Source organism: Pocillopora damicornis, chromosome 11, assembly GCF_964200805.1.
Source record: "Pocillopora damicornis chromosome 11, jaPocDami1.2, whole genome shotgun sequence".
NCBI classification, from domain to species: Eukaryota; Metazoa; Cnidaria; class Anthozoa; order Scleractinia; family Pocilloporidae; genus Pocillopora; species Pocillopora damicornis.
The window spans coordinates 9949893-9967966 of record NC_142680.1 but is presented as its reverse complement, the minus strand read 5'-3'; the positions used below and the strand labels follow the sequence as shown (position 1 = coordinate 9967966).

General features: G+C 36.6%; 2 protein-coding genes and 2 pseudogenes across 8 annotated transcripts in view; 3 read left to right on the top strand and 1 right to left on the bottom strand.

The window, feature by feature from the left end:
- The window catches only part of LOC113679604 (thyrotropin receptor), a 31229-nt gene extending 17444 nt beyond the window's left edge, over positions 1-13785 (top strand). Inside the window, exons 1-6 of one of the 7 annotated variants that reach the window (XM_089188479.1) lie at positions 4654-4790; positions 7561-7642; positions 9247-9366; positions 10141-10347; positions 10915-10986; positions 12308-13785. In XM_089188479.1, coding sequence (XP_089044605.1) covers positions 10145-10347; positions 10915-10986; positions 12308-13655 — 1623 coding nt within the window. In that variant the 5' untranslated portion in view covers positions 4654-4790; positions 7561-7642; positions 9247-9366; positions 10141-10144 and the 3' untranslated portion in view covers positions 13656-13785. Of the gene's footprint in view, positions 1-4649; positions 4791-7560; positions 7643-9246; positions 9367-10107; positions 10348-10914; positions 10987-12307 lie in introns of those variants that run through there. The other 6 variants (XM_089188478.1, XM_089188476.1, XM_089188477.1 and 3 more) reach the window with 6 other exon arrangements.
- Positions 4753-18074, top strand: part of LOC149037405 (thyrotropin receptor-like) — a 46044-nt gene continuing 32722 nt past the window's right edge. Inside the window, exon 1 of the mRNA XM_089188485.1 lies at positions 4753-4790. The gene's annotated coding sequence lies outside the window, so the exon portion shown is untranslated. The remainder of the gene's footprint in view (positions 4791-18074) is intronic.
- LOC149037408 (dopamine receptor D2-like) lies at positions 13923-16671 on the top strand (annotated as a pseudogene).
- LOC149037407 (melanocyte-stimulating hormone receptor-like) lies at positions 16886-17851 on the bottom strand (annotated as a pseudogene).

Here is an 18074-nt window from a genome sequence, read left to right as displayed (position 1 = left end):
TTTAGATTGCTGGCGACTACTGATCCGTTGTTGGTTCCCCACTCCGTCTTGCTATTCCACCTCTCAGTGCTTATTATCTCGAATTATAGGATTCCCTAGTTTTACAAACACTGAATTCATCAAAAGCCCTGCATTCTGTTCAGTGTCTTTGATGACAATAAGGGCCATAAGCTAGCGTGGACAGATTTCTCGCCCTATTGCTGGGGCTTAGAAATGAAAAAAATTATAACTTTGAAGCGCTCATATGTAATAAATTAGCTACCGTTTGGGTTTCCTCTAATGTCGCTGCTTTTTGCTACATTTTAGATTACGGTATAATCTTTGGGTATGGATATGTAGTTGTTCTGAATTTTCTAATACACTCGATCGTCTTGGACACAAAGATTTCCACACTCTTCAACTCAGCTCAAGCACAATAACAGTCGAGCCAACCAATTTTACTGAACGTGGCAGGATACAGAGAGGCAGTGTACAGTGGCACTGTGGGTGCAGTTAACAGTAAATGCGTAACTTGGACTTTCTTTTTTGAAAAGCATTCTTTAAGACAATCTAGCATAATTTTTATACGAAAGCATAATTTAGAACATGATTTTGAGCATTATTTGGATATATGCTATTTTTATTTGCACAATCTATAGCAACTTAGTGTCACACACCAATAATTTCATTGAGAAATCTAACTGGTCGAAAGCAATCAATCAATAAACAAAAGTTGCCATGATGAGTGCAATAAATGCAGCGGATATTGCATTTATTCTGTCGAGTTTAAAGTCTGCCTAATTTCGAAGCCCCTCGCCCGTGCAGTGGTTTTAAAATTTTGCAAGCTGAGAAAGATATGTCTCATGTCATGATATCATGGACTATTGTTTAGTAAAACAATGGATAGCGTTGAAAAAACGCTCTCATTGGCTGCTAAAACTCGTAATATCCTCACACTATTCACTCCCGGACAACGTGCACGGGATTTGCGCCGGAAAATATTGTAATTCTTGCAGGAAAAAACGAGTTAATATCATCTTTTTGTGCTATGTTATCTTCCTGTCTTAGTTTATACTAAAAAAACTTCATTGCGTTTCGATAAATATTCATCACTAACCACTTCTACATGAATTTTCAAAACAAACTTTATTTGCATAGCGAACAATAGTGTCGTCAGCACGCTCTCTGTGCTTCGCTCTCTCTTAAATTTGTTGTCAAATTGCTACCATGTGGCAGTCGTTCCAACAATTAATATTTCGTCTTACCACAACCCTCTTCGCTAAGATCACTTTTTTTAATTAGATTTCTCATGTTTGTTTCCTAATTATCGAAGACTTTTAGCCAAGCATTACCCCGCAACAACAGGTCGAGAAGTCTGACCACGCTCCGGCCGTCTTTGTCAATGAAGACTGAACATAATGTACAAGATATTTTGAGGGCTTCGTCGTAGATTCCAGTGTTCCTGAACCCCGTCAACTGGCCCTAACAAGACAAACAACAGATTCAAGCGTTTGGACGTGCGGATGACGAGGAGATCCTCGCGAAGGGCAACACGAAAACTACTAAGAAATACTGTTACAGGAAGGAAAATGTTGGCCACTGTCAAATTACCTCGTTGTTGATTTATTATATTATATGACGTTTTATTTTTCGCTTTTTACCCCAAAGGGCCCCGAAAGAATTTTGATGGTTCTCATTAAATGCTTTAAGCCATGCTAATTGAATAATTGGAACACTTACAGGATACCGCCTCAACGACTAATGACCTATAACCATAATTTTAATAACTTAAATTTTATTTCTTAATTGATACTAAGTAATCTTCCCCCCCCCCCCCCCCCACCAAATCCTTGATTATTTAGAAGCCAGGCGTTTAGAACTGAACAATGATATGCGCCACAACTGTTTTTAAGTAGTATGATAAAGGGTAAAAGTAAAGAAATTTAAGGGATTGTCGTCATTTTACATTACAGCTGCAAGAGCTACTTTTACTAAGGAAAACTGCCCCTGATTGGGCAAATTTTATAAGAGTAAATCTGATTTCTGTCATCTGGAGAATTCAAGTACTGTTATCAGCTTTGGGAGATTGATCTTGGGATATGATGTAGATAAATTTGAATATAATCTCTAAACTCAGGGCGAAGGATTTGGATCAACGCCTTTACTTTGTAACGAACAAACCCTTCCTACATTTCCATTCTTCACCGACTAGAATTACATAACTGTGAAAACTATGCGACAAATATGTCGATTTCCCCTCTCTACCATTCATCCAAAATTCAAGTATATTTTCCCCTTAGGCAAGGAAGTTCTTCGTAATAATTTCTTACGGACCATTTCAAGCAGGAGAAGAAACACGTGATGGCAGTTTTGTCAGTATTTCTCTTTTTCGTTTATCCTCATGTTTTACATTGACAACGTTGGCATGAGTTCAAGTTAAGTTATCAGAGAAGCATTTGTGTAAACAGCAAGTAATTGTGTCCTAATGTTCCTCTTAAGATTTAGAAAATACTCCTCTTAATTTTCCCTTTAATAGTAATGCAGTTTAGTTTGCGTGGTATAGTTACTAAGTTATTTTCAAAAATGGCTGCGTTTGGAACCGGATTATAGGCATTTTCAGAAATGATGTTTGAAACGCAATGTCCCTCTTTGGAAAGTGAAAACGCTGTTAGTTATACATTTTTGTTTCTTCTAGAATGCTGGAAAAAATTGTTTGACTTCAGGAACATACTTCTCCTGTTTAGATAAGGGTAATTGGTACGTAATAGAAAACATGAGCTAAATTACCTTTCAGTTCAGCCAATGAAGGAGATAAAATGCTTAGCTACTTAACTCCTATACCACCAACTGGTGCAAAAAGGTACAATTAACAATCCGAAAAATTGGTCTCTTCTCTGATTGCTTTTAGCGTCATTTCCTTTAATATTTTCCGAACGACAAATTATCTAGCTATGACTTATATATATATTTTTTTCCGACTATTGACATATTTGTTTTAACTATCAGCGGCAGAATCCTGCTTAAACCAAATTGCAAGACATAGGGTGACCTCACGTTTTCAACATCAACTTGCGTTAAGTTTCCTTTAAACAACGTAAGAACGTAATTCAGTGCAAATGCAAAACGAAAACCAAATCATTCAAATTTGACATGAAGGCCAGTTGAAATCCATCACCTGATCACGCTTTTAATAAATGATGAAATGGGGTAAGTTTCTAAATATTCGTTATTGCTGCGTCCGAGGGGTCTTTTTTTTACAAGATAATTTTGTTTTAATCAATTGAGTTGATAATTGGCAACCGTAAAAAGTTTCTTAAGCTGACTTTTCGAGAATCAACCCGAAAGGCTAACGCTCCAAACCGGTCAGTTTTAGAAACTCTTTTCAGCGGCCACTTTAGTAAACTAACGTTTGGCCTAAGTATTACACTGCATATTCTTATTAGGAATATCTTCAGTAGAACCTCGAACTCCACTTAAAAGAATTAAGAAAGAGGTCTTTAGTAAATCTGTCGGCTGACAAATGGTTTTCTCTATAATTTTCTAATTACTATTTTAACGCAAATGACAGAACTCTTTAGCTACAAGTTGCGTCTTTTGTGTTATGATGGTCATTTTATTACCAGTTTCGTGCAAGGTCAAAAACGACTTGCACATTAGGGTCTGGACATAATGAATCTTTGGCAACCAGTCAAAAAAAAAAAAGAGAATTTTGTATCGTTCTGAGTTCTTTGTAAAATTTTGTGACATTTTCACATCTTTGCACAACCTTATTAAGACCTCCTTCGGCTACAATGAAAAAACGTCACTCCCAGCCGGTGAAATAATTTTGTATTAAGATTAAATATTTCTTCTGTGTGAGAGCTCCACGTGTCTGGTGCGGAACATACGTACGTCAGGCTGGTTAAATTGAAGTAAGGGAAAAGTCTTACACTTTTTTAAGCTAAGAGGCAAATTAACATAAATGATTTATCATTCCACCCTCCTATTCAGTTGTCCTTTTGCGTCGCTTTAAGGAAAAAATGTAGTAAAGTGATTTTCGGAGTTATCAGATTTTTTCAAAAAAATAGTCCTCTATTCTCTATTTGAACACAGAAAACTTTCTTATGATAAATATAGGTTTAAATGTCAGCTTAAATAAATTGATGTATGTTTGAGAAGTAAATAATTCCATTTGTGATCATTTTGATGTCAATCTAGATTTGATTATGCAGATATACTTTTAGGAATGTCTACAGATGTCAGCGAAATTTGGTGTTTTAATTGTTATCCTGCGGAGAAAACAAAATTTCGTCATTAATTTTATTTCAAATTAGCAGAATTAGGAAGACACACGGACTGACTCCTCTGAAATCATTAGGAATAAAGTTTTGTTTATATTAAAAATTGAAAAATTATGATCCTATGATTCAAAGAAATTTTATTGCACCGGAAAGCCCTACACATCTTTTTTTTTAAAAATACGTGATGTTTTCGATTAGCTTAATTTCGATTGAAAGCGTTTTATTTGAATTATTCGTTTCCTTCCCAGAATATTAGACAATGGCAAAGTTACACAGCGATGAAAACTTATCAATTTATTAATGGTATAACATTCTAAAAGATTACCGCTTGACGTCACACATGATTGTATTTACATCCTTTCTGATGGCCTCCGTGACCTACAAGTGATCTTTACGATGTTATCTTTCCGTAATAGGAGTTGACTATCGCATTTGCGGCTATTACGGCTCAGGGAGTGGACATAAGAGGTCTAAAACAGAGACTGAATTTTTGGTGAGATATTTCAAGAAACAGCCCAACAACGACCAAAGGTACTCGACGAGAAATCTCAATCAAATTTCTTATTATGTATACTCGATGTTACACGTTCCTGTTACTCAGGAAGATAACACTACAATATGTCGTTGCACCCAGTGTCTTTTGTAAGAAATGGAGATACAGTGTATGCTAGTATTTTTTCTTGGTTAATTTTGTCCTAAAAAGGTGGGAAATTTAGGCAGCTTTGGGCATTTTCAAGTTTATTTTTGCTGAATTGCCTTGCAGCTTTTTCATTATACACATTAGCATAATGTTGCTCTATTTCTCAGCGAGATTACTCCATTCGATATCAAAATGCAATTTAGTGGCAAGAGAATTCCTTTGCTACACTCACATTTCTTAAGCTTCATGGCAACATTTCTATATTTTATAATAGGTTTGAAGGGTGTTTTTAACAGTAGATATGAGAATGCTCTCAGCAAACAAAGACGACCATAATTAATTTTTATTCCATTATTTTTTGGTTCATGAAGAGTAGGCACGAAACCCTAGGAATGATAAATTTGTGTCGTTTTTTTTTGTCTTTTTTTAACGTTGTAAAACAGGTAAAGAAAAGGTTTCTGATCTAAAAATTTTAATTAAAAGTTTAATGATGTTTTGTCGCTCTTCTCGAAGCGTGCTTGCATCCTAAAATAAAAATTGGCCATGAACACAGACTAGGGATGATATATTTGCGCCGCTTTTCTTTTCTTTCTTTTTTTGAACGTTGTAAAACAGGTAAAGAAAATGTTTTTGATTTAAAAATTTTAATTAAACGTTCAATGATGTTTTGTCACTCTTCTAGAACCGTGCTTGCATCTTCAAATAAAAACTGGCCATGAACACAGACATTTTTCCCACGCCACGTCTTTGTGTCAAGTGAAACAAATAAATAGACCCCGATTTTAAATTCATCCCTTTTGAATTGTAGGAAAATGCTGTAAGTAGAAGGTGCGTGTAAATTGTGAATGATAATAGTATGAGTTGCCTTTGATGAACATAAAGCTGTGTCAAGAGGTTTTTGTAATATGCGCAAGCAGTAAAAATAACCCACGAATTGTTATTTCATTTTAACAGTTGCGTCTTTGCGGGCGCTTATGGAAACGTACTGTTTACTTTATTGTGTCCATTGTTTGATCACCATAGGATATCTGGCTACTCAAATGTGAAAGTTTTGCTAAAACATTAAGTGCGAATCGTAATAACACCTAGGGAAAGATTTTCAAAGCCCAAGTATCCTTAAGCGGCACCATCTATAAAGAGCGTACTGAGATGAGCTCTGATACTCAGTATTAGGATTATCGTCAAGGTTTATGTTACACTTCTCAAATATTTAGCGAAAAAAATATGAAAAATAACTCATCAGGGTCATTAAAAATGAGGGAGCGAATGTTTATCTGTTGAAAAATAAGTAATACCTTAGCAACAATAGTGCCTGCCAAGTATGTATTTTTTTTTTCTTTTTTTTCCGAAGTTGTTTAGTTTTGCATTTATTTTTGAATTCATTTATGTACAATAGTTTAAAGTCTCCGGTCTTGGATTCACTGTATGTTATCAATATTATCATTATTGTTATCGTTATTTTTTGTTATTACCAATATAACGACAAAATTTAAAACGTACTCATACCAGGCTTACAAATACAAGTTACAAATTTAACCTCACGACCTCTGGGGTACTAGTTATACGAGAGTAAATATGGAGTTATGGTTTAAGTTTCAAAATTGAAAAATTAGCATTTTAGAATTAAGGGAGAAGAAATTATTTTTACAAAGCGGTAAATGGTAGGCAGAAAGCTTTTGATCGCATCTGTCACCCCTTTATCGGCCTCAATCGCTTCCGATTTGAAATTTATACCATCTAGATTTCCTGATGTTTCGAGTTTTGCTTTACTTTATCCAGTCTTCTCCTTTCTTGCGATGGAATATTTTGCTCATGTATTATTAGGATGTTATCTCTCCTTTTTTTTCGAAGTTGTTTAGTGATGTGTTTCTAGCAGCCAAATAGAAGATTTGGTGTCGACTTGTTTTCCTATGAAGTTGAAAATTGTTAGGCATCAATGTCGCCCGTTGCTAATTTTAAATATATTCTTTAAATATACATTTCTTATTTCAAGAAAAAAAATTAAAACATGAATTTGAAGAGAAAGTGTAAATAATATATTGTTTTCCTTCATAAAATATGAGTGTTAGATTGATTTCGAGAACAGCACCCAAATTTGAATAACGATTTAGGATCGTGCGGCATTGCACTTGTTGCAGAAAATAATAACAACATGTTTACCTTACCTTGCTGAATTTGTTAGCTAAAATACCCAAAGCCTAATCATCAATTTTCGAGATTGGAAAGTTTATTCGTCATATTCTCCCTTTTCAAGGTCTACCGCATATATCAGTTTTTAATTTTATGGTAGAGAAGTTTCAACTTTTTTTCCAAAATGTAAATCAAATTTCTATCGTGTTACTGAAAATGTCATTTTAGCTTTAAACACCAGAACGTTTTGCGTTCTTTACAATTTGTTAATGAAGTGAAATAAAGATTCGTTAGTTTATCATATTCAGAAACTGGTCGCAATATTATTCATAACACGATCGAAAGACATCCCTTGATCTTAGGCAATTTGGAAATTTAATCCGTTCGGACCCCCTCTGATGTCAAGTTTTTTTTAGATAATATCAACAAGGTTCATGCACCTGCCGGAATTACTAACATAACTTTTTGATATGGTTGTCATTTTTATTTACATATATTACAACTCGTAATGCTTGAGAGTTGTTATTCTAGATTTTAATTACCGGTAGCATCTGTAATTTCGCTAGTCTCTCGCATCTGACGGCCACAGTTCAAATGGACTCCATACTTTAAGGTGAGAATATTGCACATTGTTTTTCTCCAATTCTTAAACCAAAGACAAGAGTTGTATTTGCTTATAAACTGGCTCAACAGTTTGATAGATATTCCATCAGTGCTTTGGGTTTCTAGTCAGACGGAAGTTTTTCTCTTAGTTTTTCGTTGATTTCGCCTGACTTGTTCAGTTGTAATGGAAATATAATCATATCCCTTGAAAGGCATATCGCAATCCAATAGAAAGCCACAATGGAAGCTAACGTGTGTCCAAAAAGGTTAACGCGTGCTGGTCTGGAAAAAGCCGTAATACCCGCAGTCGGCCGCACGGCTCTCCTGCGTTTTCTGTTGCGAGTAGAGATTTTAAAGTTAAACTTAAAGTAACGCACAAATAAAGGAATATGCTGTGTGTTTCTATTAATTGTGAGTTTCTTGTTCTGTTATAGAAGAGTTTTTATTAAATTTCCAGCACACCCTCTACTTATGTATATAATCCTGTCTTGTGTTTAAAGATAATATATTTGCTGCTATATTGCAAATACCTATCGACCTAAGGGAGGGGGGAGAGGGCGAAGGGTATTTGGCGCGAGGTCATGGTGTATGGTCTCACTTCTCCATGCGAATAAGATTTTAATGTATGATCGCCATTGACTCTGCTGATTACTTCTACTCATTATGCCGAAAAACCTAAGTCCCGGACACCGAAGACCTTCCTTTTAGCCGAAGATCATTCTATGAACTGGCCTTACGCAGATGATCTCAGTACCCAAACAAGGAAACTAATACCCTGTTCACAATAGCAAAACATGTTAATTCAAACAGGTTCTCGCTGAAAGTAAATCAGAAAAAGACAACTGAAAAGCTGAACTCTCCATGCATAGGATACAAGTGATTACTAACTTGTATTTTCAATATCCTAAATTTGAAGGCGATAAAGATCGGTTTCACTATCACACAACACGACATTTCAATTTTCCCATAGCTAACATGATGTTGTTTAAGTCATCAAGCCTGGTCGTCCCTGACGACAAGAAGAGACGCCAGAACTTTGTTAAACAAGAAAATGAATTGATAATGTAAATTGGCCGCCGTAAAGAATTACTAGAGCTGACGTTTCGAACGTTAGCCTTTCGTCAGGGCGAATGGCGACAGGCTAATGCTCGAAACTTCAGCTTTAGAAACTTTTTTAAAATCAACTATTTTGGCAAAACCAAATTATTATGTTATATCCCCCTACCGACGAAGTACTACAGCTTCTTTAGAAACGTAATCCCTTCAGACAGGCAAAGAGAGGGTAAGCCGGACGGATAAACAGACAAATAGAGTAAAAGAGACAACCAACCACTAGCCGAAGAAAAAAAATACGGAAAGATAAATTTACATCGGCAGATGAATCACAGTTACAAATCTTTATTTACTTGCATTGGATTGCCCTCTCTTCTCCTCAGAGGGGAAGATGGATGTCTGTGGAAGGTGTTGTCTGTGGATAATCAGTATTTACGAATAGTTAGCTAGTGCTCTTTGCATCACATATTGGTGATATTTGAACCAAATATCTATGAATATTTACAATGAGGTTAATCATGGCTGAAACTTATAGAAAATTCACCTCTGCTTCTTTTACAGGCGTGTGGTCATGATACGCCCTGGAATTCAACCCCGTTCGTAACATTCCTATACTTGTGTGCTAACTGTTGTCGAATATTGCTTAACTGAATTGGAATCATTTGGGAATCGTACAAACAGGTTTGTAAAGCATATTTTTAAACAAATAGATAGTATCTTCTATGATCGGACCTTGAGAAAGTGTCCCATAACTTTAGTGTCAATTTGAGACCTCATGGAATGCAAAAAGAGTTAGTTTCCAAATTGCGTTCCGAAAAATATTTCCTGCTCTGAATAGAACGATGATCTATTATAGGTACAATATCCCTCGCCACCCCTCCACGTATTTTATCAGGTTCCCTCTACGTGTTTGCTGATGCATGTTTATATTCATTTGTGGATGGGCAATTTTAGAGGGAAATTCCTTGTAAAGAACACAACACAGCAACCTCGCCATCGCTCCAACTAATCCTTTCCCATTTAGAGTATGGAGTGCCCTAAACCTTACGCCACGCATCTCCCTACTTGTTACTAACATCCTATCAAAACGTTAAGTATGTTGAGAAAAATTAGAATGTGCTTGCTTCATTGCCTTTATTACACCTTATCTCGCCCCGATAAGAAGTATAAAAGGATAGACTAGAATTGGAAGTTTAAGTTTCCAAAGGGAAAAACCTGTAATTCCAAATGGGAGAGAGGGAGGGTGGGATATTTTCTAGATTCGCACTGGTCATATCAAAGAAAAAATGTCAATGCTCCTGGTCACCTCAAACCATTTAGACAAAGTTATCGCCATCTAGATGTTTAAAGGGTCAGTGAAGACTCCTTTGAGGTCTCTTTAAGGTATCGAAGATCTGATTTCTTTTCATGTTTCCTGAAAAGGCTATTGGCGTCAACTTGTTTCCCTCCCAACAGATGCATGGTGAAGCAAATCTTCGCACTTCTGTTTGTGGCCATCTTTTTGTCCCCTTCTTTCACAACATCTGTCACAGAGACGTGTGTCACGCCAGTCTGTCGTTGTTCATCTTATTCAAGTTATAACGTGACGGTCATTTGCTATACAGACGACGTAAAGTACGACTTAAACCGTTCCATAAAGAACCCAGAGGAAATCGTCGCTCTGTACGTAAATAGCTATGACTCATTATTTTACATTCTTTCCTCTTCTTCTCTATCCTTCCTCTTTGTTATAGCTTGAAATCGCCTTTGAAAATGTTCCTAAGTACGTCAGTGAAGAATTTGGTGTCCCCACTGAATTGAAGAGGAAAGATGCGAGATATTTTTATGTCAGCGATCATTGCTAATGCTGAAAAAACTAAAAACTTTCACTCTCCTGCAGCATGAAAAATGCTGAAAGACTTTCACTCTCCTGCAGCATTATCGAGTTAAATTTGCTCAATTCTTCAGTTGGGCACTTTGCAACAAGAACGACTTAATTGTTCTGTGCTGGGTTACCTGAAGCCCAATTAAAACTAGTCTCTGTTTAGTGGAAACAAAAAGCAAACTTGATACTGGTACACGGACATTCGTCGTCCAAGAACAATGGCGGTACTCACTGAAATATAGAACCAAAAATAATAATAGAAAAATGCCTAATGACGACATAGTTATTAGGCTCAAGTAGAAGTGAGGTTTATTCGAGTTTCCTAACAAACTATATCACTTTGACCAAAGGTTATTCTTTTTTAGTACTGTCGTAGATGATAACGCTACCAATATACCAGAAGGCACATTTGCCAAGTTCATCAATTTGAAATACCTGTAAGTATTTTAGTAACTTGTGATCAAATATAACTTTTTGGTTTATTCGTTTTGTTCTCCCTTGCCTTCAAGCTAATTTTTATGTTCAAAGAATACTCGTTTTCACTTAAAGTTTGTTAAATCAACGTATCTGAGGAGCACAGCAGCATGGTCTAACAATATAAGACATGGTTTGATGCTACCCTGGTTTAAGGATTTAATTTATGAAACCGAGAAGTTACAATTCATGGAACCAACCTTTCGACACTCCTGTCTAATGCCCTCATCAGGTGATCTAATCGCTGCAACAACGAAGAGGACCTTTTATATGCTCACTAATTGATAGCGTCGATTAGTGGTGAAAATTGATAAATCACTACTAATCGACTTTACCAATAGCGCCGTTATTTGGAAGCCTGTCCGCGCTCCTTTAAATCGCGATGATGGCGGCTTACTACCTGATGCCTATTTGAACTCGTCCGAAAAAAGGGCAACTAATTAGTGAGAATATAAAAGGACCTCTTCTTGCAGCGATTAGATCACCCCTGAAGAAGGCACTAGACATGAGTGTCGAAACGTTGGGTCTATGAATTGTAAGTTCTCGATTACATTCATTAAATCTTTCACCAAAGTAGGATCAAACCATGTCTGATTGTCCGCCTGGTTGCCTTGTGAACTTTAATATGGTGAAAGATTGCCCATCGTGAAGCTCGATTGGGTTCGACAGTTTCGTTACCATTGATATTGACACCTGTCATAGATATACATTACCAAGTTAAAAACTTAGCTCGAAGTTGTTTCGTGAAGTTGTTCACCTCTAAGTAAGCTTTTTTCGCTAAAAAAGATAGCCTTGGTATATACCTTTGGATATAATTTCGAATTTTGTTCGAAAAACGACAACAACAGTAACAACGACCATGGTGAACCAATTAGGTACATACATTATATCTATTTAACCGACATAATATGTTTTTACCGATTATTTATCGAAGTGGATATCTACTAAGCTGTCTAGCAGCAAGGTCAATATCCACAATTTTCACTTACATCAAGACTATTGAATAATTGTTGCAGTATATACCACAAACGTAGAAACCATAGAATCAATGTAGTTTTTTTTCAATATACCGAAAAATGATCGCAAATTAAACCCTTGACGCGTGATTCGTCTCTTCGACTGCTCGAAGAAGAAGTTTGCTTGCTAATCACCTCCGAATTAACCCATGCGCAAAAAGCACATCTCAAAGATGTGGTATATGTATTAACGATCAATATTTACATGGGATGCCGTGTGAACTGTAATGCAACCTCGCGATTAATTACCAATTTGCTTTTCTCAAAGGGAACTCAAATTCAAAAACTTGAAAATCTGGAATGGGAATATTTCCCGCGAGCTACCTTCTCTCGAAGCAATTTTATTGGTGACTGAGAATACCTTTGTTCCTCCTTCACACGTTCTCAAAGCGTCAAGCCTTCAGCGCATCTCTGGTGTTACTTGGAGCAGTGCTTGCAACAACAAGACACTTATAAAGAACCAAACTCACTCAAACGTGACGCTTTTCAAGAAAGGAGTGTATGACATTTACCCAAAGTCACGCTGTCGGGGTTCACGCTACCTTGTCGAATCAATATCTCGCTTATTTGCTAAGTATGGATTTGTAATTGCTTTCGACGAAAAATGCTTCACCTCTGAAGTGACAGTCATCCCAATGCATCGATGCTGGGACAGTGCCAATGAAGCTCTATATATTGAATATCTGTTAACTCCATTAATAATAATCTTCAACTTGACAGTGTTTTTTACAATGGCTACCACAAAAACACTCAGAAAACTACCTTGTATGTTATTTGTTGCAAATTTGGCCTTGAGTGATTTTTTCCTAGGAGTGTACACCCTTGCTATCACGTCATCACGTCACGCTATGACTTATCAAGCCTTCGTTGGCGTGATGAGCTCTTTGTGTCCAGCTATTGGTTTTGTGTGGGTTGTCGGGCAATTTGCAGCAGCTCTTTCTTCATTGCTGTTGACTACTGAACGATATATAGCAATTATCTTCTCCATGAGACCAAGTATCTCTGTCACAGCAATAGCATGCCTCTATTGCATGGCTGCCTCGTGGGCAATAGCTGTATTTATGGCATCCCTTCCATTCTTCGGTGTGGGAACATACACTACGACTACCTTCTGCCTTCCGATCCAGCCTGCGAAGGGAATCCCTCATTCGTTTGCGTACAGCGCCAGTGTCGTCGCAATTGGAATTTTGTTGTACATCATCACTATTCCCATGTATCTCCATATTTTTGTCCATGTGAGGAACTCAGGAAATCAAATGGGTATAAAGCGAGATGGAAAACTGGCCAAAAAGATTTCAATCTTGGTCACAAGCAATTTGATGTTTTTTCTTGTTCCTGTGTTTATAGGAGTATTATGGTTGATGACTCAAACTTTCAGCAAAGTTTCTTTAACGACCAGAGAAATTTTGGTGGGTTCATTAACAACTGTTTGTTTTAGCATCAACTCCTTTTTAAATCCTCTTCTTTATGCATTTAGAGACAGAAGGTTTCGAGCGACATTAAAGCATAGATTACACCGTCTTATTCATCCAAACACCACTTTTGTGCAACAAGTCAGCTATAGATCAGCGGCCGATACAAGATCTAATGCCGGGAACACTATAAAACTTAAATAGAAAAATAAATCCACGCAGATGATCGTGTTGATATTAAAGTGTAGACGTAACCTTTTTTTTTTTGTCGTAAAGGCGAAGACACATCTTCTTTGCCAACTCTTAGTCGATAATAAATCAAGTTTTAAACTTACCCGTTAAGCAGCGTTATATTTTATGTAGAAAATAAGAACTTTTCCCCATTTTTTCTCTTTGTCTTTGCGAAGGGCATATGCGCAAAATGTCAACTCTTCATAAATCGCCGAGCATTGCTGTCAGAATCTCCATTTGCTTCTCACGGATAACGCTGTTTAACATTTTCTTCAGAAGCTAAAATCTGCATCAGTGTATAAGTTATGAGATTTCTTTTTTTCATTATCTTTAACTTTGTGCAATAATTACTTGCACAAAGTAATCACTTGCACAAAGTAATTACTTGCACAAAGTAACTACTTGCACAAAGTAACTACTTGCACAAAGTAACTACTTGCACAAAGTAATTACCATCAAGCTTTGTTGATTCGCTGCCTGGATATGATGGCAGCCATACCAAATCGCTAAATCACACCTGCCGGGCTCAGTTTTACTTTATCTCTAATCCCAGTGGAAGCCTTACCACGTATGCATTAATTGTTGAAACATGCCCTCAAGACAGCTGCTTGAGTTTTTCCTGTTCAGTTTCGATGGGGCGTTTTTTTTTTTTTTGATATCGCACCTGCTCAGCAAGACATTTACCCACACAAAACTTAGGCACAGCAAGAATGAGAATTGAGGAAAGTTAATTTAATTGTCCGAACACATTATGTAGATTGTTGGTGTCAACGGTCATGACATTGATCATTAGATTAAGAAGGAAAATAGCTAAGAAAACTCAAATTACAATTTGCTTCCTGACATGAGAGTATAAACAGACTTGATGCTATGAACTTTGAATTTCAGTTTCAAGATATGTGCTTTTTGAGTGACGTTTAAGGTCCTTACGGCATGACGAATTGCACTCACGTGCCATTATGATAATGCGATATTAGACTACCTATTTTCCGCTTTATTAAACGGGAAAATAATTAAAATCAACTTTTTGGCTGAAATTGCACGTTGAAGTTGAAACCCATTGAGATATTTTAGGAAACATTGTGAGGTATCCGCAGCTTACATATTGTACTAAATGAATCTCAACACAACTGTGAGAAATTCGCACTTTTTTAATCTTCCGGATCCAGCTTTAGAGCGTTTTACGACGAATCTCATAACGACAGTCATCAATATCCTAGTTGCTCCAAATGCCATCATCGCGAATGTACTGATCCTTGTGGCAATCATTAACTGCAGTCATCTTCGATCTCCTTCCAATCTATTAATTGCCTCTTTAGCGCTGTCTGATGTTTTAGTCGGCTTAACAACCCAACCAGGATATATCAGCTACAGGCTCTTGGAAAACCAGCATCAAGGAGTTCCATGTTATGCGATGGTTCTCTACATTGTGGCTTTTTACATTTGTTTTGGAGTGTCATGTGTGACACTAACCGCAATCAGCTTTGAGCGATTTGTGGCAGTTCGATTCCCTGGCATATACACTACATTTTTCTCTCGAAAGCGTATCGTGGAATACGTTATCGGGATATGGACGGTGAATATTTTACTTAGTGCTCTGCAATGGGCTAAAATCGATCAAGAAGTAAGAGGTACTCAACTCATTCTATGCAGGATTTCTCTCTTTTTTTCGACGGCAACTCAGATTGGAATAACAATCACTGTGCGACGATATCGCAGACAACTTTAAGCATAACTTCAGGCTTCTCAGTATTAATCTAAAAAGACAAAGAGAATCCAAATTAGCGAAGGAAATCTCTCTCGTCGCTGGAGTTTACTTGATTTTCAACTTTCCTGTTCTTCTTGTGACATTTTATCATCAGATACTGGGGTTGAAGTTAGAAACATACAATTTTGCTCAAACCCATTCATTTGTGTTTGGAAAATTCGACATATTCGTAAAAAAGTAAAAAATATTTTGATCAAAATATTAGGGACCAAGAGCGTAGGTTGATTTTTCCCGCGTGATTGACAGTTAACGTAATATATTCATGTTGAACATGGAAAATGGCGTGAAATAAAATTCCCTGTTAAAAGGTGAATAAAAAGTGTGAATGAAATCAGTTCAATATCTCATAGTCATGTTTAAGTGAACGAAGAAGACCGCTTTTCTTTTAAGTAAAAACATGTTAGAAAATTAAAAGTTATTACTTTATAGACTTTTATAATTTATAGGGTCTGTGACTTAATCGAAATTGGTCTTTTTCTACTTTCTGTTGAATTGAAGCGTCTTCCTTTTTCGTGAAACGATAATAATATGACATCATGACCAGTATATCGTAATCAAAATTTTAATGAATTAAAAACTTTCTCTTTTCACAGAATCCTTGTGATATTTCATAACGGACCTGATCTTGCTGTAACGGTTCATATTCGGTTATTAAGATATTTCTTGAAAATGTCCAGTGAATTTGTTCTCTTTTTAGCACGTATTTTCTGTTAGTAAAAATTTTTCCTATAAACCAAAACATCAAAGCAGGAAGCGCTACTGAGGAGGGTATCATCACGTAAGTGTTTTAAAACTTATCGAATGGCGTGCACAATTGTCCATTCAATTTTTCCATAATCAGAATGCTTCTAAATCCTTCGCCTTCCATGGTTTTAAGCAATTGAGTCATCTAACCTTATTTAAGAAGTTACCCAATATTTGTTCTTTACACAAAGATAAAGACTCTTCTAGATTAATTCGAAAATTTTGGCAATATGAATAAAATTGACTTTCGTAGATGCAATATCACCGCCATGTTTTTCCTCCATATACCTTATACCTTGCTAACTATATAGAGCTTGTTTTATGCTCAATATCCCAAGTTTCTCCTCTTAGAGAGTTTTTTAGATGGCCTTTACCCGCAGGATTGAGTGACTGTGAGATCAAAATTATTAACTTCTTTCTCCAAACATGTAGAGACTTTTGCATTTTCTGCACCGTACGTGGTTATATCAGGAGTCGCTATGATTATAATACGCTCTATCGCACTCAACAAAGTTTCCTCAAGATATGGTTGCTGTTTGTTTTGACTCTTTTGGAAATGAAGAGTTTAACAAAAAGCTCGAGTAACGATGTGGTTAACTTTCATATTCATTACTATCTTAGAGAGTGACTGATGTCTTGTGGAAACCATACACCATAGAGTCAGCGTGGCTCTAAAATAACAAATAAAATACTGCCTCAATCGAGACAGATCTAACTCCATGGACAACAAAGTTTTTGTCTGATTGTCAGCTTCAATGCTTGTCTCACTTCATTAATCTTCGAGCAGTAAAGAAACGGGTTTAACGTCGAATTGAAGTAAACTAAAGTTGCTGCTATTTCTCTGATGAGGCGTAAATGTGATGAAAACGTTCTCTTATTAGCTTTCGCAAACACGATTACAACTATGGTATGCGGTACATAACAAACAACTAATGCTAACTGTATCGCGAAATGTTCAGTGAATTTGGTTGACTCGACTGTAATTCAACATGAACTTGTACTTGTGCCTGATGATGAACGAGGGTGCCAAATATCTTTGTGAACGAGACCATTGAGATCAGTAAACAAGATGAATTACAGATATACCCACATCATAGGGTTATGTGGTAATCTAAAATGTAGCATAATGCAGCAACATCAGATAAAACCCAACTGGCAGCTAAAATAATATTTGTGCGCTTCAAAGTGATAGTTTGTTTGTATCTCAGCCCCAACAACAAGGCGAGAAGTCCGTCAACAGTTATGGCCGTCGTCCACGTCATTTGTCCCCAAAGATACTCCACATAATGAATAACCCGTTATGGAGGCGGCGTCCCTTGTGTATCGACAAAGATTCCAGTGTTCGTTAGCTATTGATATCTAATAAATGGCATAGAGGGGCTGGCTAACGAGACCAACCAAAAGATCAGTTGTTGCCAGACAACGATACAAAAGTTTGGATGGCGGATGGAGGGAAAATTGTTTACGAAGGGTAACAAGGATTAGAAAGTTACCAAGAATTGCAGTGAGAGAAAGGATTACATTTACCACTGCGAGATAAATTGATTGCCGTTGTAATCCCACTGCCAAAGAGGGGGAAGATAACAGTTCTTTATGTGATTCCATTTGTACTTCACCTCCTGTTAAATTATTTCTTGCCATCAGACTTCTGTGTTCCTTTTTTCTTTAGGGTTACCTGTGATTTCAACGAGAGATAATTCATCGTAACAGCAGACGCCCAGAAATAATCACATAAAACTTCTTGTGGAGACCGTCCTTTAAACTATGCTTAAACATCTGCTGTTAAGTCAAAAAGTTTTCTTTTGTATGTGCCTCGGGTGTAAATTGGCAAAATGAGAAAAGCATAAGGCATTTGTAACAGGCATTTTTTCAGAGCAAGA